The 27,189-nt window shown below is 47.8% G+C and overlaps 1 protein-coding gene and 1 long non-coding RNA gene across 5 annotated transcripts in view; one reads left to right on the forward strand and one right to left on the reverse strand.

The window, feature by feature from the left end:
- Positions 1–27,189, reverse strand: part of ZNRF3 (zinc and ring finger 3) — a 152,719-nt gene that overhangs the window by 6,392 nt on the left and 119,138 nt on the right. For 2 of the 4 annotated variants that reach the window (XM_042963071.1, XM_042963072.1), the window contains 3 exons: positions 3,134–3,208; positions 2,584–2,715; positions 851–961 (listed from right to left, as the gene is read on the reverse strand). In XM_042963071.1, coding sequence (XP_042819005.1) covers positions 851–961; positions 2,584–2,715; positions 3,134–3,208 — 318 coding nt within the window. The other 2 variants (XM_042963074.1, XM_042963073.1) reach the window with 2 other exon arrangements.
- LOC122232798 lies at positions 19,819–25,037 on the forward strand. The gene is made up of 2 exons (XR_006210202.1): positions 19,819–19,900; positions 24,468–25,037. It is a non-coding gene; the product is annotated as an uncharacterized LOC122232798 (long non-coding RNA).

Consider the following 27,189-nt stretch of genomic DNA (forward strand, 5'->3'; position numbering starts at 1 on the left):
GAGAAAGCACTAAAAATTCAGACTGCTGCGGCACAGATTTTCCAGACCCCTGAGGGTCAACGACTTGAACGCAGGCTTCACCCAAGTGGCAGTATCAGCAGAGGTATATGCTTCAATTGGTTGGCCAACTCTGCAAGACCCTGAGTTACTGACCTGCTCTATACCCAGGGTTCCTCCTCTTTACACTGAAGAAAGTTCTGAGGGCAAATGAGACAATGCACGTGGGTGGTCGCCAAACCCACCCACTTCTAGCCACCCAACTTTGTGAGAAGTCGGTGATCCTCTGGACAGATTGCCTGCCAATGTCCACCGTCTCTCTCCTGAGATGTCACGGTACACGTGGGACAGTCTAGATTCTCGTTTACCCTCTCCACCAAATTTTGCCCCTGAATCCTGCCTTCCTATGAGCACAGTGATGTGCTAGCTGGGGCACAAAGATGGCTACTTTGTTTATCGAGAATCGTCTAGAGAGAGCTTGGAAGATGCAGATCCAGATTCAGCAGGTCTGGGGTGTGGCCTGAGAGTCTGCATTTCTACCAAGCTCCCCGGTGATGCGGACACTGCTGGTCCCCAGATCACAGCTGAGGAGCAGGCTCCAGGGCTCCGTATTAACCTTTAGACGTTTCTTGAGACAACTCCCAGCTGGAAGCGTTCCCAAGGCTCGGCCTTTATAGTTCTGGCCCTTTGGGAACAGAGAAGACATAGGGTGATAAGCTTTGCTCTTGCTTTTCTCTATCTTTATGGCTCGTAGGCCCCTGGGAACCGGCTGCACAGCTCAGGCCCCCACCCTCGTTTTCACGAGTGACAGGGCGGCAGGGATCTGCGCTCACCGGCTGCTCGGACGTATTACCTGACTGCGCCGCTGCTTCAGCTTGATTTTGACAAGGAGGATGAGGCAGACCAAGGAGACCACGACGAAGAACGCCAAGAAAATCCCCATGTCGAAGTACTCGGTGGGTTGCTGGAACAGAACACAAGACACGATGAGTCACGCGGGTCTCTTCGGCCTGGGGATCGGCACACGGCCCGTGTCAGCGCTGGTCGGAATAAGGACGGGGCTGACTCGGGTGCATTTCCCCTCGTTCGCAGGAGACACCCAGGGTGTGTGCGGGCTAAGCTGCACACACGGGGTGATCGCCAGGCCCAGGCGGTCCCCCACGGTGTGGCTAGGGGGAGGCCTGCAGCAGTCTCGGCCAGGCCTCCTCACAGCCGAGAGAACTCCCATCGTAAAGCTTCGCTCCCTGTGGAGTAGCGCGAAGTTCGCTGTAACCGGCAGGAGAGGCCCAGCCAAATAAACACGAATATCATATTCATGGGACAAAGGAGTGAGTGTCATGTTTTGAGGGAACAGTGATTACTAACCATATAATTAATGGTTTACAACAACTCAGAAAATTGTATGCTGCTTCCGCAAATATCAGCTTCCACTACAATGAGTCACATTTACCCAAGTGCTCTTTTCTCCTTTAAAAAGAAGCCGGCAAAGGCAGTTCTTTTGCAAATTCCCTCGACTCTTGAGTTCTTATCTTTTCCTCAGGGCACAGTGCCTCTTCAAGCCTTGAAGCCACCTCACCCAGGACATGCATTTAGCTAAGAGGAATAGGGTTTTACTAACTGAATGCCAGGGGTATCTAGATAGTTTGTGCATGTACAAGAACCCTCCTATATGTGAATATTCCAATATTTGTGATAAGGAAACAAACCCTATATGAGGCACCTGTCCCAGGTTGCTAGAATCTTCAGTCTGAGGTTTGGGCAAAAGATACCAGTGAAGGGTTACTGGCCAGCAGTGGCCCTTTGACACTCAAGTGAAGCCTAAATGCTATTCGTCGACCACCTACAAGTTGTGAACTTCAATCCCACTTGAAAGCTAGGTGTTCCAGACTCCAATATAAGTTAGGGGTTTTTGGGGCACCTGGGTGGCTCAGTCAGTTGAGCGCTTGACTCTTGACATCGGCTCAGGTCATGATCTCAAGTCGTGAGACTGAGCCCTGCGTCGGGTTCCACACTGAGCATGGAGCCTGTTTGGGATTCTCCCTCTCCCTCTCCCTCTCCCTCTCTCCCTGCCCTTCCCCCATGCACGCATGCATTCTCTTTTTCTCTCTCACCAAATAAATAAATAAATAAACAAACTAAAAAAAAAAAAAAGTAAGTTAGGGGTTTTTTCAACAATGCAATTTATCCTCCGGGAAGAAGGAAGTTTGGCCTTTTTCTGTAGTCTGGGTCAAATGGAAGGAAGGGGGACAAGGGAAGCTGGGTGCTGGGATTCCTTCCTTCAATCCTCCTCAGCCTTTCAGAGGGGGGCTGGAGGGAAGAGAAGGAAGGAAAGGAGGCTACCAAGAGGGAGTGCCGGGTGGAAGAGACCAGAAACACCTTAGCACAAATCATCTACTTCCGGAAGGTCTTTTCACATCCTTTGTAAAGGAACGCGAGGGCTGACATTTCTCCTTGGCCTCCGGACTTATACCTAATCGAAACTGCAGCACCTAGGCTGTGTCAGCATGTTAGACAAGAAAGAAGATTGGAACAAGAGCCCAAAGGGAATAAAGGCACAGGGAGCAGTAGAGAGGGTGCCGGGCTCACTCGAGGCGGGCGGTGCTGAATCCTTGCTCGAGCTACTTTCTGCTTGTTGACGATGTTCATCAGCTTGATGGCATCTGCACCCTTCACGTACACCACCGGCCTCTTGAGTGGGTCTTCTGAGCCCTGGTTTAGCTGTGGACGGAAAGACAATGCTGGTTAAAGGGCGTGTTTACTTTAAGAAGGAGAGAGAGTGAGGCTGAAGGGAAAGAACAGCAGACACCATTTGAAAATCCCCAAAGTCCTCAAGCGGGACAGCCTTGGAGCTTCTGGAAGGGCGAGGCTGAGAACAATGCTCGTTTCAGAATGGCGTGGGCAGGCTGAAGGCCCAGAAGGGTCTGTGAAAATGCCCCCCACAGCCACCAACCTCCTGGCTCTTCACTCCTCTCAATACCCTCGCCTTGGAGTCTGAATGATGTCTAGACATGGGTCTCTAGTGTCAGCGGGCAAGCGCAAAGCCCTGAGATGAGGGTGACGGCCCCGTGACACACCGAGCTAACTGAAGCCCTCTCTGGGGCGGGGGCTGCAATGCTGCGTGGCCCGAGGAGTTTACCTGGTCAATAGCTTCTGGGTTTTCTGATACATCAAAGATGACGGCAGTGGCTCCCCGCTGCACTGCCCGCTTGGCCTGGCAGGGGAAAAAAGAACAGGTTGGCACTCTTGCTCCTCTGACCTTTCCAGAGCTGGCCTGGGAAATCAGACCTGTGTTCGAACGTGGAATCTGACAGTTACCAACTTCTGTGACTCTGGGCAAGTTGCTAATAGCTTCCCGAAACCTCAACTTTCCCATCTGTAAAAGAAACAAGGGGGGACGAGGGGACAATGCCACCTACGTTGTACGGCTGCATTAGGAGAACCAGAGTTAGAATAGGTGGAAATAACTACCCGGGTACTGAGTTAACCTTTGTCTCCCTATCCAGCCAAACATTAAAAACAAATCAACAACCTGCCCCGTCAGCATGAAGGTATTGGTTTCAGGATCTTCTGCTATGAACACAGAGCCACTGGCAACCAAAGTAAATGCCTCTGGTCCTTGTCTTGTGGTCCCGCATCGTTCCCGCGTCACCCAGGGCTGCCGTGAGACTGGCACACGGAATATTTCCAAGGGGATCTCAAAATGGTCAGCTTAATAACTGACATAAGCTGAAGACCTCTGGAGATGTTGTCAGAGGGAAAAGCTCCGAGAAAAAATCGTAAATGGGGATTTAGAGCAGTTGGCTGCCAAACCTGGCTGCACATCAAAAACCACTTGGGAAGTTTGTAAAGCAGATTTCCTGGCTTGAACCACAGAGACTGATTCAGCAGGGCTGGAGTAAGGCCCAGGAAACGGAGTTCTGGAAGTTTTCTGAGGGATTCAGATGATTCAACCACTTGGGGAACTAAGGATCAGAGAGAGATGAGATGCGAATGTTTTAGGAACAAATGTGAAGTGGTGGAATTCTTTTTTTTTATAATTATTATTGTTGTTATTATTATTATTTTGAGAGAGACAGAGAGAGCAGGCTGGGAAGGGTCAGAGAGAGAAGAGAGCGGGAGAGAAAACTCTCAAGCAGGTTCCAAGCTGTCGGCGCAGAGCCTGGTGTGGGGCTCAAACTCATGAACCGTGAGATCATGATCTGAGCCGAAACCAAGGGTCAGATGCTTAACTGACTGAGCCACCCAGGAGACCCTGGTGGGTGGGATTCTTTTTTGAGGGAAAGGATTCTTTTTTAGCCCAATGAACCTTCTGACTTTATGTCTGGCTAAGTGGATAACAGAGTAGAAGCTGTGGAAGAACAAGACATAAGACGTAACCCTTGCTTTTCGGTTCCTGGATCTTGTTAGAGAAGTAAGATACCTCTAATGTGGGGGGAAAACAAACAAAAATCAAAATAAAACCCCAAGCCTCCTATAAGAGGCGCAAATAATGGCTACTGTTCAGAGATCAAGAAAGTCTCTACGAGCCAGAGTGCTTGAGAAAGAATACAATTTGACTGGAAGGAATCCCTGTTGAGGGAATAATCACTACCCGGATGCAGCGTGGGAAGGCAGCACTGAACCTCCAAGAGCCGACCGAGCACGTGGCTGGACCAATGGCTTCACAAGCCCACTAGAGGGCAGTCTTATCCCACAGCTTTTAAGACAATCCCCTGGCCCGCACCGTGTACCAGAGAAGCGGGACTGTGAAATCCTCACGGATCCTGCAAAGTCCCCCGCAACTTAATAAGCCCGGGCACCCTGGCTGCTGTGCTGTGGAAGCTGTCTTTCTTCCCCTGGGGACTCTTCTTTGTTGAACTGAGACTCCACGTAGTTCAAGCCTCCTCTACCTCCTGTCCATCCCACCCCTATTGCCTCACCAGCAAGCTGTAGTCGGGAGTGGCTCTTGGGAGTTATTCCTGGCTCTGCCACCGACAAGCTGCCAATGGTGGGCAAGTCACTGAATCTCTCTCAGTCCCAGTCTCAGTTTCCCCACCTGTAAGAGGAGGAAGCCTCTGTTATTATGACTAGGGTCCCTTCCGGTTCCCAATCTTGGCCACTCAACTGAGAGGCAGGGGACTGTCCAGAGCAATGAAGAAAGAGTGACAGTGGCCCTATCGTCCGCCTCCAGAGAGAGAGGACATGATGGCACAGTGAGAAAGTTTGTGGCCAGGTGGTCACGTTCCTTCAAAAGGCTCTTTAGGGGCACTGACTCTCCCTTGCCTGTGGCCAACAGTTTGTGGGCCCCAGAATGACGAAGTAGGTGTCTTCTACTCAGGTGATACCCTCATCTTCACAAAATCTTCCCTCGACGTGGAAGGACCCCAGGGAACAGCACGGAAAACAAGGTAATCAACAGGAGCTTGTTCCTTTATTTGGCTTTCATTCGCCATCAAACACATCAACCAGCACCTGAGGGAAACGTGCATTCAGATCTGTCCTGATCAGGAGCACCCAGCACCTCCCGCTTTGATGCTGGCGCACCTGCAGAGTCTGATGGCAGCGGATGAAAGGCTGCGGGACCCGGGGTAGCGCAGAGCCCCAGCCACGTGGCTGCTCGCGCTTCTGGGCTTCCCTGCTCCACAGGAACGTGGAAACCTCAAGGATCTGGAGGTGAGGCACGTATGACCCATTTGGGACAGGCACTTTTTAAAAAGGCATTTTCAACAAAATCTAGGGGGGTTGAAAGGTCTCCTGGTTTCTATAGTAAAAACAGCAGGTCAATGATAAGGTGCTTAAACCCCATGTTAACAGATCCATTTCACTGACTCAGACACAACCAAGCTAATGCACAGGATTCAAGTACAGATATTTCGGTTGAAAAAATGATAATTCTCACAGCTGACTTACTTTAAAAATTAATGGAAGCTGCTCTTTAAATAAGGTTGCATTTCCTGTCCATGCCAGGACTAGACAGGAGGGGAGTCAACCCAGGATCCTATTGAGAACTGGCCTGTTAGGAGGCAGCTCGGGATTTAAAATAGGCCATGAATAATCCAGATTTAGAAAATGACACATTTATCATACTATTCCCAAAGCAAATTAAAAAACACAACACTACTTGGTGACACTTTCCCCCTCGCCCCACATTTTCAGTTTAAAAATAGACAAGGCATCTTCCTGAACCAGTCTTCACATCTTAGATCATTTCAACGTTTCACCAAATCAAGCTTGGGCCAGAATACTGCTTCAAAACAAATCTAACGCATAGATTGGGAGATTACATAATTAGGAGATTAGCGGTCTTGTGATCACTAGAAACCCTATCTCTATAAAGTCACAAAACTCTTGAGATAAGGCTGTTTCAAAGGAAGGGTGGAAAAACGAAGCCTGGTGGATGTTGCTAGTAAATTGGGCTACAGTTGGGGAGGGCAGTTACCCTTGAACTGTGCACAGACTGGCGTGGATGGAAGAGCATGAGAAGGGTGTGAACAGCAGAAAACAGGTGGGAAGGCCTCCCCAGAGCAACCAAAGTTCCTCCCTGCCTTTATGGCCCTTTGCTTGCCCTCCCTCTGCCCCTCCCACACAGTTACTTTAACATCCTTCATCACCTCTGCTGCCTCAATCGGGCAAGACCTGACCAATGTGGACAGGTCAACACCAGTGAGCAGGTGACTGGAAGCCCAGCGGTAGAATGTGGAACATAAGGTTGTCATGGTCCTTTGTTTACCTTTCCAGGGCTTGCAAGACCCAAGGCTCGACAATGTCCATAGCCACTGAGACAAGTATCAGACGTGCAAACATCTGCACACTTACATTTTGCCAAGTACAAAGTTTCAAGCCCCGGAAGACAAGGTCCTACTGTGGTTAACACTTACAGCAATGCAAGACTCCTATGGTTATTCAATAAACGTTTATTCTGAATGAAAGCAAGCCTGCCTGGGACCATACTCTTCGGCTGCTGCCCCCTGAACGTGGATATGGTTTTCCCCTAAGGAAAGTGCTTCTATCAACATGTTTGAGTTTTGAATTTCCGGATGGGAATGAGGCATTCTGATGAGAACGGTCCCGGTCCCGCTACCACCTTGTGGGTAGGAGAACTCAAAGCCTCCAGTCTACTTTAGTTTCAATTAAATTCAGGAATTCCAATCAGGAATGGATCTGGCACTCTCCCCAGTGTGTGCAGTTACACCCAGGCTTGGTTACTCCCAGCAGCCCCTGGGCAGACTCCATTTTTCACAGTTGTTTATCTGTTTGTCTAGCACTCAATGTGTTGGTCCCAGTGTCTAATACTTATTAGAGGAAATCTTTGACAGAGTATCATCTTAATCGGAGATAACCCAAAAGATGATGAAAAATCTCCTTTGTCCCAAACTCCTGACCACAGGATAACCAAGGAAGTTGGATCATTAGTGCTGATATGAAGACCTCTGTCTTCAACCTCTTCTAGGAAGCTCTGCAGACTTTTTTTGTCCCTACTGAATACAATTTTTTTTTCATTTTGTCTTTTCTTTTACACCTATCATAACCTCCAAACAAGTCATTAAAAATTCTTTGTAGACATCTTTTAAAGCTGTGAAATAGACCTTCACATACTCTACTTACTCACTCATGTATTTTTGATATTTGGGCTCTTTTGATTTTTTATTATGATAACTAATGCTATACTGAATAAATTGTGGCTTAATTTCCAATTTCTTTAGGAAGGGAGGCCCAGGGCCAAAGAGTATGGAGATTATTTTAAGAGTTGCAATACAATCTATACAGGCTTTTAATGCCCCTCCTTATAAACCCACTCAGTTCTTAAGGATGGCACAGATAATACAAGACAAATTCATCAACACATTTAACTTCTGGGTAAAGTGACCTGTGGTGAGCTGGCTAGGGGAAGGAAGTCAGTTTGAGAGTAATCTGCCTGATACTGCATATGCAGAAAGATACTCCAGTGTAAACTATCATGTGTTGATTATATCTACTGATTCTTCAAGGTCAAGTTCATGTGCCACCCCTCCCATAAGACAGACAAATGCTTCTCTGTAGCCTAAAGCAGCTCTTATCCCTCTCTGGGCCCTAATATCTCTAAGGATTTTTTTTTTTTCTGCTGCTTACTACTTATATGATGGATTTTTCCCCTCAAATAGGACTATCTTTAGGGGTTTTGCTATTTATAAAAGTAAAATGTGCTTAATGTGAATATTGAAATTGAAAGCAAAAAATAACTCACCCTTACAGCCCAGCTTTATAACATTAACAGTGTGGCATATCTTTCCATGTTTTCTTTTAAAAAAACCCCATATATTAGCAGCAGTAAAATGCACATATATACTCACATATCAAAATACACTTAAAAAACACTTAAATAAACTGTATGTATATAATGTTCTGTACTCGCCCCCCCTTAACTCAACAATTTGTTCAACAATATTATATGCATCGATATAAAAAAAATGTTCATCCTCCTTACCAGGTACATATATTTTTCCATTATATGGTCGTAGCAGAGCTTAAGATGGTCTCCTGTTACAGGATTTCTATATTTTCTCTATTATAAACAGTGCCATATATACATTCTCATACTCATGGTTCTGCTGGTATCTGGCTTTAAATAAATAGCTAGGGGCGCCTCGGTGGCTCAGTCGGTTAAGCATCCAACTTCAGCTCAGGTCATGATCTCACAGTTCGTGAGTTTGAGCCCCGCGTTGGGGCTCTGTGCTGACAGTGCAGAGCCTGGACCCTTAGAGCCCACTTCAAGTTCTGTGTCTCCCTCTCTCTCTGCCCTTCTTCTGCCCTGCTCACACACTCTCTCTAAAATAAATAAACATTAAATGAATAAATAAATAAATAAATAGCTACAAGTGGTCCTGCCTCGCCAAAGCGCACAGATCTTACATGTAAATGCCTGGCCTGGGTGCTGGGCTAACCCGCCCTCAGGGTCTAAAGGAGCCAGGAGGTAGATCTTCCTTGACCAGTCTGTGTGCCCCGGAAAAAGCCTAACAAAGCAGATTGCCCTGGGCATGGTCCACACTCAACAAATTAACATGGTAGGCAGGAACAGAGTTTAATTCTATTTGCAGTGCTATTTTTTCATTTATTTTTTAACAGTAGCAATTAACCAGTTACTCTGCGTGCTCAGCCCTGGAGATACATACAGTAGTAAGCAGCGTGTGGCAGACCCTGGTCCTTAAGGAGTGTGCATTCTGCAAGCAATGCAGGTACAGACAGAGGCCAGCCGAGTAATAAAGGAATAGTCTGAGTGTTTCATTCCAAGGACAAATGAGTAAGAAATTATGGACATGGGATCAGTTATCCCATGTCTCTATTGTAGCTTTTCCCAAAGTACATATCACAGGATGAGATTTTCTTGGTCAGGGTCCTTTGAGAAATGCTGCGCTTTCTAGAGTGACCCCTGATATCCACAGAGCACGTTAGTATGATAGAGGCCCAGGAATTCCCCAGTTTTTTGGATACAGAATCCTTTTGCAGCAACTTCTGTCAACATTCCCTCCCTTCTATGCGAGACGTTTTGGAACCCACTGCTCAGGGTGCCTGGGTGGCTCAGTCGGCTAAGTATCTGACTTCAGCTCAGGTCATGATCCCATGGCTTGCGAGTTCAAGCCCCATGTTGGGCTCTGTGCTGACAGCTCAAATCCTGGATCCTGCTTTGCAACCTGTATCTTCCTCTTTCTCTGCCCCTCTCCAGCTTGTGCTCACTCTCTCTCTCAAAAATAAATAAACATAAAAAAAATGGAACCCACTGCTCCATGGTGCATGGTATGCCAACGAGAGTGGAATATCACCCCTTATTATTCATTCCCTTGCTCTAAGGTACAGGTAGGAGGCTGGGGGATATGGCAGGGATCTACATTTTGAGCTGGAAAACAATTAGTTTATACACCGCAATTTAAATGAGATGGCTATTAGTATGAAAACATTCAGTTCCATAGTTCAACTTGGCAACTACTTAAGAGGTCCAACTCTGTGCCAGACACCTCAAGAAAGATACAAGCCAAGACCTTCTAGAAGTGTCTGTCATTATGCACTGGCTGTTGCCCTGGGAGAAGAGCTCTTGCTTGGCAAGGAGCAGGGTGAAGGTGTGGAGATCTCTTTTTACCCAAGAGAATGTTCACTTGTGGGTCTCCTCTGATACACTTATAGAGAGCAGTGTGACCTAAAGTGGCAGAAACCATTATTGCAGAGAATCCAAAATGGCACCAGGGCTTGGTTCCTATGATTTGGCATCAGCATTCTCCTTCAGTTTGGGTCCCCAAGTTCCATCTATGGCTATTCGCAAAGTGGAGCACACGGTCCTGGGCATCCGTGGGTCATTTCTTGCTCAGGCTGATATGGGTGCATGGCGTCTTGCCACAGGCCTACCCTTCATGCAATCCTTACCCTCCTACAACCTAGGCTCACAGGGGCCAAGTTAAACCTTTGCCCTCACCCCTACACTCAACTGCTTACCAAGTTTTGCTGATTCCATCTTCCAAATCCATCCATTGCTTTTCCATCCCCACTGATGCCACCCTGTCCAGGACACCAGACTTCTCATGTGAGTCACAACAACATTCTCCCTTGGGGGTCCTCTAGCCCATTCCACCTGGCCCTCCCCCCCCCCCCCCCCCCCCCCCCCCCCCCCCCCCCCCCCCGCCAGTGTAGTCTCTACCCAGCAGTAAAGGGACTCTTCTAAATCACAGCTCTGACCTGGACCACTCTCCTCGGATAACTGTGTTACTCTTAGGGAAAGCCAGGACCGCTCCGCTGCTTATGGTAAACTCCATACTCCAACCCCGAGTCTAACTAGGCCGAGTTCTCACTAGTTCTCTGATGGCCTGTGTTCTCCATGCTGAGGAACGCTCTACCTCCCCAACACCAGCTAGCCTTTACCTCTTCTAATTCTTGGTCGACTTAGGTGTTATTCCCTTTACACTGTTACTGCCTGTGGCCTGACTGTGCCCCACTGTTGCAGCTCTTATGACATCACACTGCAATTGTTTACTCAAAGTGCCTCCTCACTAGAGGGCGGCCAATGTGTCAGACTTCTTTCCTGCTGAATTCCCAGAATCCAGCAAAGGGCCTGGCACAGGGTAAATGGCCAAAAAAATGTTTGTTGATTAACCCAGAAAGATCAGCTTTTGCCCTCAGGGTTAGCATCAAACACCTAGGTCGCTGCTACTTCAAGCATAGACCGTAGCTCGCTGCTGGTCACCTCATCTCCGGTTTCCTTTGACTCAGATTGAGAAAGGTCTGCTCTCTACCACATCTCCTTGGAACTCAAGATTCTGCGCATTTGAGACTTTCAGGATTTGGTTTATTAACTGCGTGCACATCCCCTGCGGCGGCATTTGCCGATGGGCCTCTTACTGGTGGTTAGTGCTAATGCAGCCATAGTTGTCTCTGGGCAACCGCGACCTCAGCCACTACAAGTGACTCTGCCTCAATGTGGATCTTTATCAGGCCCCAGGCCCCTGTGTGAGCACATCTCTGATGTCAAACCTCTTAGAAAACAAGCCCGTGCACCTGCAATGTTTGTTCCTTCCACTCTCTGGAGGAAGGCAAGGTCCTTTAAAACTCTGACCAAGGGAAAACGCTCACCAAATGACTACCCTTGGGCAAACCCACAGGAAGAGATGGCAGGAGATGCAGATTTTTACAGCACCCTCCCATCATCACTCAGGGGACGCTGGCTTTTCTTCAGCCTCAAAGACTGGTGGAACCTATGGAACATCCTGAAACAGGTGGAGACAGATGGCCTGTACCAACAGGGGCCTGTCTTGGGGAAGTGAGCAGACACCAGTCTGCCTTCCCCACCTGGTGCGAAGACCGGAAGCTTGGCTTTCTGGGGGAACCAGTGGCAGACTCCAAACTCCCCCACTCAGTGACAGCCTCTTTTGGGGGCAGTGAGACCAAAGCACAGGCTTGAGAGGCACACCCGCCTAAGGCTTGAGCCTGGGGCAGATCATTGCCAGGAATGCAGGGTGCCAGGAACAAGTCCTGGGTATGGGGCCACTGCCGCAGGGCCTGCTCTGTGGTTGGAGAGGAACAGGGGCTGTGAACACCGATGGAGACCAACCAGGCCTGACACCCACCGGTCTCTCCCTGCTGGTCCTACCGTAGTCCAAACAGCCAGCGCTCCTTGGGTCCTTTTATGCCCCACCCTCCGGAGGCCACTGAGTGGTTTTTAAACCCTCCCTCCTCACTTTTTCCTTTCCTCCTCCCCCGTGTTCTTCGCTTGGCAGTGACCACCCAGGCACCAGGCTCTTGATCATTCTGGTCAGCTGCTGTTCCCTGAAGCATGAGTCACTGCTCTGACAGGGGATAGATACTCTTGCCAGGCAAGGGGGCTTGCAGGGCCCGTCTCACCCAGCGCCCTGTTTTCCTACAGAAACCTTTCGTTCCATAGGAAATGAGGTCACACACCAGAGCACATGGGTAACCGGTGAGAAAATGCTGGCGCCAAGAAGGGGGCGGGTGTCAGAAGTGTGGAGGGAGAGGACCCTAACACACAGGAACCACCAGACGAACCACCTGCTGCTCTGGGACAGCCCAGAGAGGAAGGGGTGCACCTAGCTTTAAAAAATAACCTGCTTTCTTTAAAGCATATGCAACATAAATGATTTTACCAAGCCAAACTTGCAGGGAGTGTGGCTTATTCACTTTCATGATTTGGAGCTCCTAATCCACTGCCTAAAGGAGATCAACACACAAAACGGCCCCAGAGGGGTAAAGAGGGGCGGGGCTGGGCCGCCCGGGCAGCCAGGCAAGCTCACTTTCCGGGAGTGGGAGAGGAGGTGGGTGGGGGTGGTGGTGAGGGTGGGTGGCGCTCCTCTGCCCGCTCCACCCGACTCCTCGCTCCAGGGCTTGGCTGCAGCCCGGCCTGACCTTCCAGGTTTCGCTGGCAGGAGATCAAAGTGCCGAAGCCACAAACACAGCTCAGAACTCGGAGGCCCCGGCGGCCTCCCCCCAGGGTCCCCCCTTCCCTTCCACCCTCCAGCTTCAACCCCTGGCCCTGCTACTCCACGCCCTCCTTCAGAGTCCCTCCCCCTCCGCTTCCCCACGCCCCCCAGTCCTTCTCCCCACTCAGTAGGGCCGGCCTTTGGGGGCGGGCTCCCATCTGCTCTTCGCCGACCCTACCGGGCTGGCCGCGCCCCTCCCCACCGGGAGAAGGTATTTCTCGCCTTAATTAAAGTCATTAAGCCTCCAAAGGCTCCTGCGGGCTGCTGGTTCTGAGCTCCAGAACGAGGAGGATGCATTTTAAGTCCTAGTTAAGATTATGCTGATCTATTTAGGAGGTATGTAGCAGCGAGAATTCAGCGGTCAAGTTAGTGGTTAAGGCTGCCTCCGTTTAAATAGTATTATTTATTCCCCAAATATGTAGCAGTCCCACTTAATTTCTCCTAATTAAAGGAATCATCAGAAAAGGCTGGAGTCCGTGGCCATGTCACGGCGCCATTGCACAGGTTGGTACCCTCTTCACAATCAGAAAATGCTGGGTTCAAACGGAAAATGCATTTCCCCAGATCTTAATCTTAAACATAGACATTTTACACCAGTTCCAAGAAACACAATGATCCTCTTTGTTTTCACACCTGACAAGGAGCACCCCAACCCAGGAAGCCTGTCCACACCCTCCTTTCCATGGCCACTGCTGGGTGAAGGGATGTTATGGAAAAATGTCTGCAGTCGGGTTGTTTGATGAGATGTCTACGCCTGGCAGAGAAACTTTTGGAAGAACTTGTTAGCTGCTATCTTGGGTTGAGTTTCCAGAAGTCCCACTTCAGGGCCAAATCTTACAAAGTCAACAACTAGAAAATTTAAACAGGACCACTCCCTTTTCTGCATATGACAGGTAACACTTGTTTAATAATCATTGGCAAGTTAATTGGGTAGCGTATTTGGGCTTAACAAGGAACAACAGTGCCTACAAAGTCTGAAGACCCCCCAGCCTCCCTTCTGCCTTGAGAGGTGGAGGGCAGACTCTTTGAGGGCTGAGGGCTGGGCTCCTGGCTACTGCAGCCATCAAGCAGGGCAGACTTGGTTCTCAACCTTGGCCCACTGAGGAGGCAACTGGGGAAGATTTAAAAAATACCCTGCCCCTAGAGATGATGATTTCATCTCTGTGGAATGGAGCCCCGGCAGCAATATTTTTCTAAAAGTTTCCTAGTTAGTTTTAAAATTCAGGTAGGGCTGAGAGCCACTGAGCTCCAAACTGCAGGAAGCCCCTGGGATGGCTGTCAAAAATGCACATTCTGGGGCCCCTCTTCTGATTCAGTTGGACTGGTGGAGGTCCAGAAGCTATCTAAACAGCACACGGGCAATACTTAACGATGGGGCAAAGGAAAAGTGTTAGCGAATTCCTGCATTAGGTGGTACACTGTTTGAAAAAACAAGATTACTCTGATTATATGATTTTCTTATTTGTACTAAGAGGAAGAGAATCTGAATGAAAGAATGTTTGCATGCCTGAGGCAGGCTTGCTCCTAACATTGGCGGGAGTTGGGACAAGATCCAACAAACCACGAAATAAAATATATGCCACCCTTCTATCTTTATGTACACCTTCATAAAGATCCGAAAGGTCAGGTTCAACTGAGATTTCTCTAACTCCCTGGAGTTCCTCATCAGAACATGTCATTGTGGAGAAAGCCAACTCCTGACCCACCTTGCATTTCAAGAGGACTTGTACACATGGGCATAAACACCCCAGCCTCGAGGCTAAGGTCTGTCTATCCTCCTTGGGAAGAGGGGTAGGATCCCAGGGGAGTCGGCTCCCATGAGGATGGTCCTGGACAAGAGGTCTGCCAGGTGCTGGAAGCCAGCACTGGCTCATCTTGGGGGAATTTGGGATCCCGGGAATGGTTTATAGAAGGGGGCTTCCCTTGGACTCTTCACCCAGTGGCCAGAAGCTTCAGAAGCAGGGCCTTTATTGCCTGGTCTCAGGACAGTACTGGCCCAAAGCATCAGACTCCAAGAGGGAAAAGTGAGCAAAGCACCTATTATGCACCAGACAAGGCAGTAGGTGCTTTCAAATGGCATGCAACTCTGTAGTCAAGGGAGTGTTGACTCCCATTTTATAGCTAGAGGCTCAGAGGTGACCTCATAAAGCCACGAAGTAGAGAGGTGACATGTGACCTCATCCTCTCCGTAATCCCAGGCTACAGAAATACTGTGGTTATCCTAGGGCTTTCCATAATCAAGTGTGATAGAAATGTGTGCACATATATCAACATGAACGCTGAATCTCCAAGTATTCCATTAATAGCTTATGTAAGTATTGTATTTCCCAATCCTACAAGGCATCCAGATAGCTCTTACCTACCTAACCCATTTGGACTCCCTCATCTTTAAAACTCTCTTTACAAATGTCATGCAGCTCATATAGTCAACGTAAAGAGAGGTGGCAGGGTGGAAAATTCTACTGTTGTACAGGGTTAGCTGCTTGAAAGCTCATGTTTTTTTTTCTCAGAGGGGCTATTTCTTATTGCCATTCTAGTCAACGCGAGCTCCCAAACAATACAACTTTTACTCTGTACACTTCTTAAAGATCTACCAAGGTGGTTCCAAAATGGTTCCCCATATGCCCTGTCACATTGTGTCCTTGAATCTGTGACTTGGTATCAGCAGAATTTAGGAATGATATGGCTCCATTGTCTCTCAACTTCACACCAGAATCACTTACAACAGCAAGAGAACCAAACCCCTCTCTCTAGAGAAGGGCAGAGTCCCAACCCCCTCACCCTGAGTCACACCAGTCTTATCTGGGGGCAGTCAGTTTGATGACACCCCCAACGGAGGTGGCCAGGAGGAAGAACACAGCCTGAAGGTGACCCGTGAATGGGATCAGGGAAGGGGCAAGGGCAGGGGGAGGAGCTGTCACCTCACACAGCTCGGGCTGAAATCCTGGCTCACCTTGCCAGCGCTGTGACTGCGGGCAGACTTGACAACCTTTCTGTGCTTCCTCCATCTGTTCAATGCGGATCATGCTAACAGGACGTATTCTCACGATTGTTGAGAGAGGTCAGGAGACTAGATGAGAAGATGCCAGTCGACTGGCAAGTGCTGAGACGCATGCACTATGTGTATCTCCTGTGGGCACCTGGCCCCTCCCTTGACTGTTTGCATACAGGATTCTTCTCTCCAGGAGAGAGAGCCCAGTTCCCACACAGAGCGGCAGGCGGAGTCACAGAGACTCCACCTTTGAAAGGTTCTGGAAGTCGATGTGTCTCTGCCGCGCATCACATACACACAGGAACGTCACAGTTGGGGGCAAGAAATGATGCCATGGCACAAAGCAGGCGGAAGGCGGTCAGACGCCCAGAGGCATACTGGGATATCCTGGGGAGCTATTTAAAAATACCGGGGCCCAGCCCTCCCCAGAGACTGAGGGGCACTGGGCTGGAGGTGGACCTGGCCTCCGGAGGTTTGAAAGCTCTCTGGGTTGATCTGTAGGCATAGCTAAGATAAATAACCACAGGGACCAAGACCCTAAGGAGCTCAGAGGAAAGAGGGTGGCAGGGAGTGTGCTTAACTCCAACTCATCATTCCCTCCCAGAACTGCCAGATTCCTTTCTCAGTTATACTATTTGGTTTCTAGAAACCCACTCACGCTATTTTACCTCAGACTTAACAAGAAGAATGTACTTCAAGGCAATCAACAATTGAGCTTCCTGTGATCTGGCTCTGGGAATGAGACCTCCCTCCCCCAACGCAGAAGTCTGGGTCCTTCACAGTCAAAGGTCTCAGAGGCGGTGACTATCACAAGCCCCTAGACTGGCACCTGGAATCCGGCAGGCAGCAAATGCTGTGGGGAGGGGCCGTGGACACAAGAGCCAGTCTCTATCCCATATGGGGCAAGCTTTTGGGGTTCACAGTAGAGGTTCTCCTAGCTCCTTAGGTCCAGACCTTTGGCTTCTACTCCACAGGGGTCCCAGGACCTCAAACAGGGGTGTCTACCCCCTGGCAGGACAGAGCCACAGAATGCAAGTTCCAGAAGTGTCCTCTGAGATAACAGCATGACAAAAGTTCTGAAAGATATGAATTCCAGGGACACCATTTTCAAGTTGAAGTCCCATTTTTCTTCACAAAACACATCCTTTCTTGAACTGAAGCCCTCAAACACACTCTGGGCTGAGTTAGCCAAGTCACAGAACTTGGATGCCAACTGCCCAGCTAACATCCACGTCTCTGCCAGTAAATGATGGCAGCATTTGCTATTAGGAACAATTCTAGTGACACGGACTGGAGTGTGGAGAGGAGATACCAGATGTACCAGCTGAGATCACGGGTTAGTCTGTAAAACATAACAGGAGTTAAACCCAGGAAGGCCTTGTCTTAATGTCTGAATAAAAGAACAAGTCCTATAGTCACATCTCTATAGGCCAACAAGCTGAAGGCCATGAAAACTATACTCTTATTTCTTCCAAATGCATTCTAGTCCTGGTGCGTAAGTCACCACAATGGTGGTGATGATGGAAGGGGAAGGAGAAAAGCTGACCCAGGCACCAAGGTGGCCTTTCTCAGGCCAAGAACGGACAAGAGGTGAAGGGAAAAGATGCTGTTGGGCACCCCCCAGGGGCAGCAGCTATAGTACTTCCTGCTTCCTGTTTGAAGTCCCATCCACGTCCCTCTGTTTGGGCTACAAAGCAATATGGGGAGCGCAGTCCTTGCCTGTGCAGAGCTTAGAGAAATGGAGCTACCCCGTTTCTAGCAAGGGAAACAAATGAATCCAGAGCTCAACAGTGTGGGGCCACCTTGAAGGGTGCTCAAATCAGGTCTGGAATAGATGAGCTTGGATGTGGATGTGGATGTGGATGTAACGGGGCTGGTGTGGTCAGGAAGTACTTCATGGAGACCAAGCTGCCCAAATGAAGAAGGGAAGGCTGGCCAGGAGCTGGGCACACAAGGTGCTGGCTGAGGCTCTCAGACCCTACAGATACACCAAGGACCAAGAAGGGAAGAGGTTCACAAAAGGCAATGCTTGGTTACATGGGGATTATACGTTACAGTCCACGCACAAGGCCACAGTGTAAACACTGGCCACCATTTATTAACTAGCCTTTCTCTCGGTGGCAGTCAGCATGCCCCCAGGTTAGTTTCTGGTATACAACACAGCATTCACACACAGCCCCTATGGTTTACTAACACTTCTGGATCACTGACCAAAATTCCATTTTCTCTGGAAAGGGTTCCCTGACCCCTGCAAATAAGGTTCATTTGGGTGGCTAGGTACTTCCAGACAAAAAACCTAATGTGACTGTCTTTCCTACGGTTTATTAATTTAACACATACTTGTTGAACCCCTACCATAATGGTACCATCGTATGCTGAAAAGAGCCATCCTAAGAGATCTAGTCCTTCTTCTCAAGGAGAGCCACTAATCACACTAGGGACCCGTATGCACAGCAAGAAATACTCCTTGAATGGAAGAAAAGAGAGAGGAGGAGGAGGAGGAGGAGGAGGAGGAGGAGGAGGAGGAGGAGGAAAAACGGTGCCTGCTGACAGGGTCCTCGTGTCTCCACTTTATGTCAGACCTCACTTACCACTCGGTGGACGGCACACCTCAGCAGTGCCGGCACGCTGCCTCAGAACCCTCGCGCAGCAAATTCTAGAACATCTATTCCATACGAACACTCATATCCAACTATAAATATAGGGGCAATTATTGTTTCAAGAAAGCAGATTAGTTTTAAAGTATAGTTGGATAAACTTCAACAGTGCAGAAAATTGAAAAACCCAGTTAAAGACTTTAAAAGTCCTTAGGATGAAAGAGGAGAAAGGGACCATGAGCCACAGAAGGTGGAGTTGGGCTGGATCGCTTCCTTTGGTCAATAACAGGTCTATGACTGTGTCATTAAGAAAAGGACTTCTTGCAAAGGAACAGCTTAATCCCAGGAAAAGGAAAGAGTAAAAAGGTTACATTAAGGGAATCAGGGATAATCTCTATCAATTACCCAGAGCCTTTCCTGTTGGGGAAGTCTCAAAAGAAGAACAGGAAAAGAGCTGGGTCATGATCCAGGTGCTTACGCTTTGTTTTATGATCCAGGAGTTTGGCAGTCTGGTTTCTGGGGGAGTGGAGAGAGCTAAAACGGCAAGTGCTCCGTAACCCCCCAAACAAGCAGATTGTTACAGAATATGGCAGTGTTGGCTCGACAGGAGCCCAACTATGGCAGGCACGGGGGACCGGCTGGCATCATTCTGAGGCTAAACAAGTCCAACTGCATACCCTCCAGCGTCTGGGACGTTCGAAAAGACCAGTGAGCCAAATCCAGAGAGAGAGCGAGCCTGCTTCCTGGCCCCCGAAGCCAATGAGGCCCAGCTGAAGAGTCACTGCAGTCCTCATGCAGAGGGACAGAGGGGGCCTGTTAGGCAACAGTGACCTCGACTATGGTCCATCGGAATCGATTAAGTGCCTCTCAGTCCTGGAATGGGATTAAAGAGCACCTAGTCCCACATCCTCGATTTGCAAAGGATGCAGTGACTTCCCGAGGTCAGAGAATGCTGGCAGCAGTGGAGGGCGTTCAACTTAGAGCCGACTGCATCCTGTCAACCCTGCCCCATACTTCTTTAGCGTCCATTAAGTTTTGCCATGTCCAAGTTTTTCTTTTTGGGGAAAAATCAAAACTTAGGGGCATCCAATGTTAGTTTTCCAAAAATAACGGAAAGATATATTTAACTAGCACCCATTACTAAGAACATAAATATTTTGCGTATTATTTTAAGCAGTTGTTACTAGAACATTCCTGTGCCGAGAGATCTGAAGCCAAGCATTTACGGAGAGGATTATTAAAAAACTGACCTGTGAAAGGAAGAAGGCTTGATTATAATGGACTTGCTAGCAGACAGGTGTACAGGAGTTTAGAAAGGAGGCGGAGTCTTGAAAAGAAGTATAAATTCAGATAATTCCAAATGTACTGAGTTCACTGTCCAGGTGAGTCCTTTTGAATAATAACAGAAGCCCCTAACTGTTCCCCGCTATGCTGGGATTAGGACATCTGCCTAACTCAAACTTCTAAAACACAGAGTGGCACAGAGCACCCAGCCCCTGTGACTGTGCTGTTCACACCACACATACAGATAGCCCCATTCTCGTGATGTCATGCAGATATGCTACATTAAGATACGATGATAGACCAGGACCAGCCAAGACTAAGAGATATTCAGCGTCCCCAAGCCCCAAACCCTACTTGGGTCCCAGCTTGGAGAGAAAGTGTGCCCAGGATCAGGGCCTGACAGTCAAGAGGAGGTTAGGTTGGGGGGTCACGTTAACATCTAACAGATGAAGTTACAGATTAACTCGTCACTGGTATTGGTTGGTTAATGTACAATTTTGTAGGTAACTTCAATAGTCCTGGCCCAAGTTCAGAGTTAAAAAAAAAAAAAAAAAAAAAGGCAGTGTGCCCTTTTCTCATTTAGAATTTAAAAAGTGATGGGAAGGAATAAACAGATACATACAACCAACACGAATAAATCTCAAAGTAATTATGATGAGTGAAAGAAATGAGGTTAAAGAGTACATATTTGCATGAGTGCATTCATATAAAACTCTATAAAAGTCAAACTAATCTACAGTAGGAGAAAGCAAATAATGGTTACCTGGGGATTGGGGAGGAACAAAGGGGAGGGGTGGGAGGGCCTCCAAAGGGGCAGGAGGGAGCTTTTTGGAATGATAGAGTACATTGACTGTGGTGATGGTTTCATGACAGGGGTGTGTGTGTATGTGAAAACTTATCAAATTATACACTTTATTATTTTTTTATCAAGAATTTATAACATCCATTTTTTAAGTTTATTTATTTTGAGAGAGACAGAGAGAAAGAGAGCATGAGCAGGGCAGGGGCAGAGAGAGAGAGAGAGACAGAATCCCAAGCAGACTCTGCACTGTCAGTGCGGAGCAGGATATGGGGCTTGTACTCACAAACCGTGAGATCGTGACCTGAGCTGAAACCAAAGAGTCGGACGCTTAACTGACTGAGCCACCCAGGCGCCCCTACACTTTATTATTTTTTTAAGGTTTATTTATTTTTGAGAGACAGGGAGTGAGAGCATGAGCGGGGGTGGGGGACAGAGAATCCGAAGTGGGCTCCTTGCTGACAGCAGAGAGCCCAGTGTGGGGCTTGAACTCAGGAACCGTGAGATCATGACCTGAGCGGAAGTCAGACGCTTAGCTGACTGAGCCACCCTGGTAGGTGCCCCTCAAACTATATACTTTAAATATGTCCTGCTTATTCCAGGTCTATTATACTTCAATATAGAACTTAAAAAAAAAAACAGATGGGGGGAAGAATCCACAGATATTTTTTCCCATGATTCCTCTAACTTCTTAAAAGTAAAATTTTAATGACACAAAGAACTCTTTACCACGTGATGCTGGTAATTTTAGCTAATATAGGTAAATTCTAACGCTGGTCTAAAAAACTATCCAGACTGAGGCAGATAATACCTCCTTCTGATACTCTAAAACTGTCTTCAGTATTCTAAAACCAATCCCCCTCGAAGCTGGGTGAATGGGAAAGGGAGACTGGTAGCACAGTGCCCGCATGGACTCTGGGAAGCAGGCAGATCCCAGGTCAGTATCCATGAGAGAAAATTACCTTAACACAAAGATGATCAGGACTGCGTGTGTGTGTGTGTGTGTGTGTGTGTGTGTGTGTGTGTGTGTGTCTCTCTCTCTCTCTCTCTCTCTCTCTCTGAAGTTGCTACTGCTGCCCACAGTTGGGGGAACCAGTGGCCTGAGGGCTTTTTTTTTTAAATTCACGGTTCTCTTACTAAATTGATGCCCTTAGGCAAGTCACTTCATATCTGATCCTCAGTTTCCTGATCTGTAGAACTGGAACAGTGGTAGGACTTTATTAGGTTGTTGAAGGGATCAAATAGTTCAGAGGTATAAAGCGCTTGGCATAATTTGGGCACATGGCAGGTGCCAATGGCAGCTGTGATTACTGTTCAATGATCTAGTCCTAAATGAGTAACAGCACTAAAAGGTGTTGGTTGTTGCCAATCGGACAAAGGCTGCTTCTTTTTTTTTTTTTTTTTTTTAATATATTTTCAATGTTTATTTATTTTTGAGAGAGGCAGAGACAGAATGCAAGTGAGTTAAGGTCAGAGACAGAGGGAGACACAGAATCCAAAGCAGGCTCCAGGCTCCGAGCTGCCAGCACAGAGACCAACGCGGGGCCCGAACCCACGAACCGTGAGATCATGAGCTGAGCCGAAGTCCGACGCTCAACCGACTGAGCCCCCCAGGCGCCCCTGGACAAAGCTGCTTTGAGAGAGGGAACTTATGTTTGAGTTTTGAACCGGGTATATGAACTGTCTTTAGTAATTGCTTTATTTAGCTTGATGCCATGAATACGAGTGTCATTGTTTTCCCCTCCACTTGGGCTTTCGTTTGGAGCTGAACTGAAACAAATATCCTCCATAATTAGATGGGTCATCAGAATTTAAACTGCTCCACTGTGATCTTCAATCCTTCCTGGCTCAATGGAGAGTTACACCAAAGTATCAAATAGCTCCTCCTGCCAAGAGTTACAAGAAATTCACACCTGTCAGGGTAGACTGAAAAAAAATGGCCACAATACTTCTCCTTTCAAGAGGTGGAGCTTATTTGGGGTCACTGGGTGGCTGTGGGTTAAATGTCTGACTCTAGACTTCGGCTGTCATGATCACATGATTCATGGGTTCAAGCCCCACATCGGGCTCTGCATGGACAGTACAGAGCTTGGGATTCTCTCTTACTGCCCCTCCCCTGATCCCTCTCTCTCTCTCAAATAAATAAACTTAAAAAAAAAAAAAAAAAGAAAGAAAAAGAAACAGTGGAGCATCTTTTTTGGTCCTTGAATCTGGGTTTGGTCATGTGATTTGCTTTGCCCAATGGTTCATTAGCAAACCTGATGCATGCAGAGGCTTGGTAAGTGCCTGTGCCTGGGGCTTGCCCTCTTTTGCTGCTGGAAACCCTTAGACTATCATGCGAAGAAGTCTGAGCTAGCCTCCTCGGTGAGGAGAGACCACATGTCACGAGGGCACAACTATTCCAAGTGAGGCCCTAATGAGCCACGAGCAGACCAGAGAGTGAGCAAACTGGCTCAGACCAGAAGAACTGCTCAGCTGACCCACAGAATCAAGAACAAATGAAAATGATTGCTGCTTTTAAGACACTAAGCTTCAGGGTAGTTTGTTACGCAGCCAAACTCAGACAACATACCTGTGCTGAATGAATGCTCCACAGGGTCATGTCACCTCACCCAGGCTGTCCTCCGTGCCGTTCCACAACCCTGTTGATGTGGACTTGTGCTCGTGAGCCTGCTTCTCCTTCTCTATATCCAGGTTCCATTTGCTGACATGGTCCCTGCTTGCCTCTGGAAATTTCCAGACACTAAGATCCTGCTTATATATACACTTCTCTCAACTCCTCCTCAGTCTCTTTTTTTGATTTCCCCCCCTCCTCATCCCTTACTTTAAGTTTTCCTTGGAGTCGTGTGCTGACCCCCTTTTCCTAGTCCACTCTCTTCCTAAACAAGCTCACTCAGGCTCTTGGTTTGAACCTACACTCCCACCTAATGGCTTCACAAACGTCATCTCCAATCCTGACCCTTTTCTTGAATTCCAGGACTCCAATTCAGCACAGTTGAAACCGGTCACCAAGTTTTTCTCAAACCTGCACCACTTGACTCACACTAACGGAACTGTCATCATGGGATCCCAGACCCTTCTTTGCCCCCTCCACATCCAGGTCGCTCAGATCCACCCTCCACAGATGACCCGCAAGTAGGCTCCCTCCTTTCACCTCCCTGTTTCCAGTCTTTTTTCTAGTCCGTCCCATACATAATGCCAAGAGTTACCTTCTTGCCTTTTTCAGAGTCAAGTCCCAACTCCTTACCTTAATGTCCAAGAATCAGCTTAGTTTAGACATAGTCGACCTGGCCTAACCCCTCTCCCACTGCCTGCCTCCAAGCACTGTGTGCTCCAGCCACACAGTTGCCTATTTCTGAAAAATCAAGACACCCAATAACCTTTTTGCTTTTACCTTAATTGCTCTCCCGGACCTTTCTTTACCTCTCAACGCCCTTCTCATGCAAGGACCCACCTAAAAGCCTCCTTTCTGTGCACAGCCTTGCCCAAGTTCTCCAGAACCATCTCTATACCACTGTAGCCTCCATGTGAGCCCCTCTTATGAACCCTCACTTCACTCCCCCTGGTTGATGGGAATATAAGCATCCTGTTTTCACGTCCCATAGGCCTAAGATGGCCACGTGCACAGGAAAGCCCTGCTCTACCCTTGTTTTCTTACCATAACGAAAAATCACGGCATCCCCTTTCCATTCTCAAACGTGTGCTAACTTTGAATGACAATATGGTTACCCTACTTTGGTCTTACAGTGCTTGACACAAATCAGAGGCATAAAAGCCTGCTAATCCAACCCATTTGGGATCATTCTTCGTATTTATTGTTTGACTGTCAGACAACATTGATCTGTGCTCACACTTGATTCACTCAGCCTTCCAGAGACAACCCCGGTGGTGGTACTCTACCAGCGGCTTAAGATCGTACGATGGAGATCACAAACTCTGCCCACAGAGGCCAGGCATAAGACTGATGGCCGTGGATATGCTGCCGTGGTGTGAGGGGAACAGCAGCACGGTGGGGTCTGTGGCAGGCAAGACCACACACGCCTGTCTGATGGGAGCAGCTGGCACACAGCTCAGGCCGTCTTCACCAGAGGAGTGGGGCACCAGTGCTGCCAGGTCTTCTGACTTTCCAAGAGGAGGTAGAAATGTGGATTTTTAAACCTTCCAACTGAAGTGTTGGCAACTGATTTATACTTCGAACACAGAGCAGGTGTACTCTGAATAGCCAATGCCTCACCTCTTCGGTCTCCAGCAAACCCACAGATCTCTGCCTGGAAAACGCCCCACCTTCAGGAATGGAAATAAATGAGTGGGCTCCAGAGGCGGGGCTGAGTCTGTCTCTGCCACTCATCAGCTCGGCCGCAAAGATCATCTATGGGGGCAAAGCACCACTGTCTCGGTTTGTTTAGAATAAAGGGGTCAGACCCCCTTTCTTTCTAGGTGTTGGTTGCCTTTCCCATTTCAAGTCTCTTAGATGAAAACGTGTGGCAGAGGTGGCCTTACTGCCCCGCACTGGGCACACCCCCGAGGACGCTATGGGGAGCTTCACACGGGAAGGAAGTTTCTCCAGCTGAAGTCACAATGCTCTGATACAGCAACCCCACTCCGCTCTCTGCTCACCACAACCTGAGCCAGCCCTCGCTCAGACGGGACAAACTCTTTAAATCAGAATATGTAAACATCTCATTTGAAACTCCCTGGTTAATCAGTAATCACTCTTAAATACTAAGAGGTCACTCTCATATTAAGGAACAAATACACTTCTGTTTCTATCGCCTCTAACAGGTAATTTACAAAAATCCCTAACTTCAAGCTCTATCTCAAGTCTCATTAAATTAACTCTTAAATTTAAGTCCCTTAAATTAACCTTCACAGAACAAGTGGAAGGATGGCCTCATTTCAGGCTTTTCCTACTGTAATTATTCAGTGTTACCAAGACTTTACTGAGTAGAACAAACACAGGAAGTGGGTTCTGGTATAACCTTTTATTTGCTAGAGCTCCCACCCTTTGCCCTAGCAAAGCCTTGTTTTCGGATTCACTTTTTTCTAAAGAGAAAGTTCTCTAACGCATTACAACCTATCTCCACACGTTCATCTTCCTTAGGTGGTCAAATACCACTTCACTGTCCCAAATGCACCTGTCACAGGCTGGGAGGGCACTTTGTTGGTCTAGTCTCTAGGTTTTCATGCAAACAGGAGGTCAATGCACTGGGAAGATCTGCATGAACTGTGACGACGACCTTTGCCAGTAGAGACATCACTTAGTACTGATCAGTTGACCTCTTGCAACATTATTTAGTTCGGAGTATAAGATGCAACCCTTATCAGCCAAGCCAGGTTTAGTTTTAATCAGTTGTTCCTCCCACCCCCCTTTCCTTCCTTCCCTTCTTAAAGCCACTGGGAGAGGGAAAGAACAAGTCTGGAAGAAAGGATATCAACCCGAAGCAATACTTCAAAACCCGATTGCGATTACACTTTGGATTTTTTTTTTATTATGCTTTAGATTTCTTAGGCTACAACTAAGCATTAAAAAAAAAAAAAAACATCAAATGGTAAGTTTTAGGCACTTATTAGAATAAAGGTTTTGCGTACACATCCTTTTACATCACACAGCATATTGCATAGCTTTCAGAGGGTTTAAAAGCATTTGTCACAAAGTAGTCAAGTAGATGATATTTAACAAGAGACCTAAAATAAGCAGTTAACTTTCTGTAAGACTTGAGGGTCCCCATTTTTTACTTGCTGGCTACCTCTGCATCCTCTCTACTGACTGTGAGCTCCACGAGGGTGGGGACTCGTCTATCAGTGTCACGCCTGTATCAGCAACATCCAGCACACAGCCTGGGAGATAGGAGCTGCCTAATGAACATTATGAGTGAATTCCAAAGATGTATTCTGTTCTACGCTAAACTACAAAAAGGGGCTACTTGGAATCGATCTCACTGAACTCCCTGCGCAGCCGGGAGCCTGGGGCATCTCTGCTTCTTGTCAAGTGAGAGGGCTGCAGTAAGATGGTCTGCAAGCTCTCATCCCCACCACGGGCAGTTCTGGGCACGGCTGCTGCTGAACTGCCCTTGGTTCAGGGATCCCATAAACATCAGCAATCACATCATCCCAGCCTGCCTCACGGCTAAAGCAGGCCAGCGGCTACTGCTACTGGGGGAAACTGCTGAGGGCGTGCAGGGCATTAGGAAATGATTTCAGATAACTGAGTGACATCAAAGATGCCACTACTATTAATTGCCTTGTTAAAAAAAAACAAAAACAAAAACAAAGGATATTAAAAAGAAGGGGGAGGCACAATCCAAAAGTGGGAAAAAACAGTGGTAATTAGAGTGACGTTTCTCAGCTCTTCCTAGGGGCAAGATCTGGGCTTGGATCCTCACTGTTGTCACAGGAGCACTCGGGGTGTCTATATGACTTTACAGCAACCTGGAAATGACCACTGAAGAAAAAAAAAAAATAGGGCAAAGATGTTTAGGGAACAAAAATTAAGACTTTTGCACGGTTTTTTTTTCTGAGCATGGAGATACTCTTAACATTATTTTTTTTTAGTTTTTTTTTGTTTGTTTATTTTGAGAGAGAGAGAGA

Source organism: Panthera tigris, chromosome D3 (genome assembly GCF_018350195.1).
Source record: "Panthera tigris isolate Pti1 chromosome D3, P.tigris_Pti1_mat1.1, whole genome shotgun sequence".
Classification (NCBI taxonomy): domain Eukaryota; kingdom Metazoa; phylum Chordata; class Mammalia; order Carnivora; family Felidae; genus Panthera; species Panthera tigris.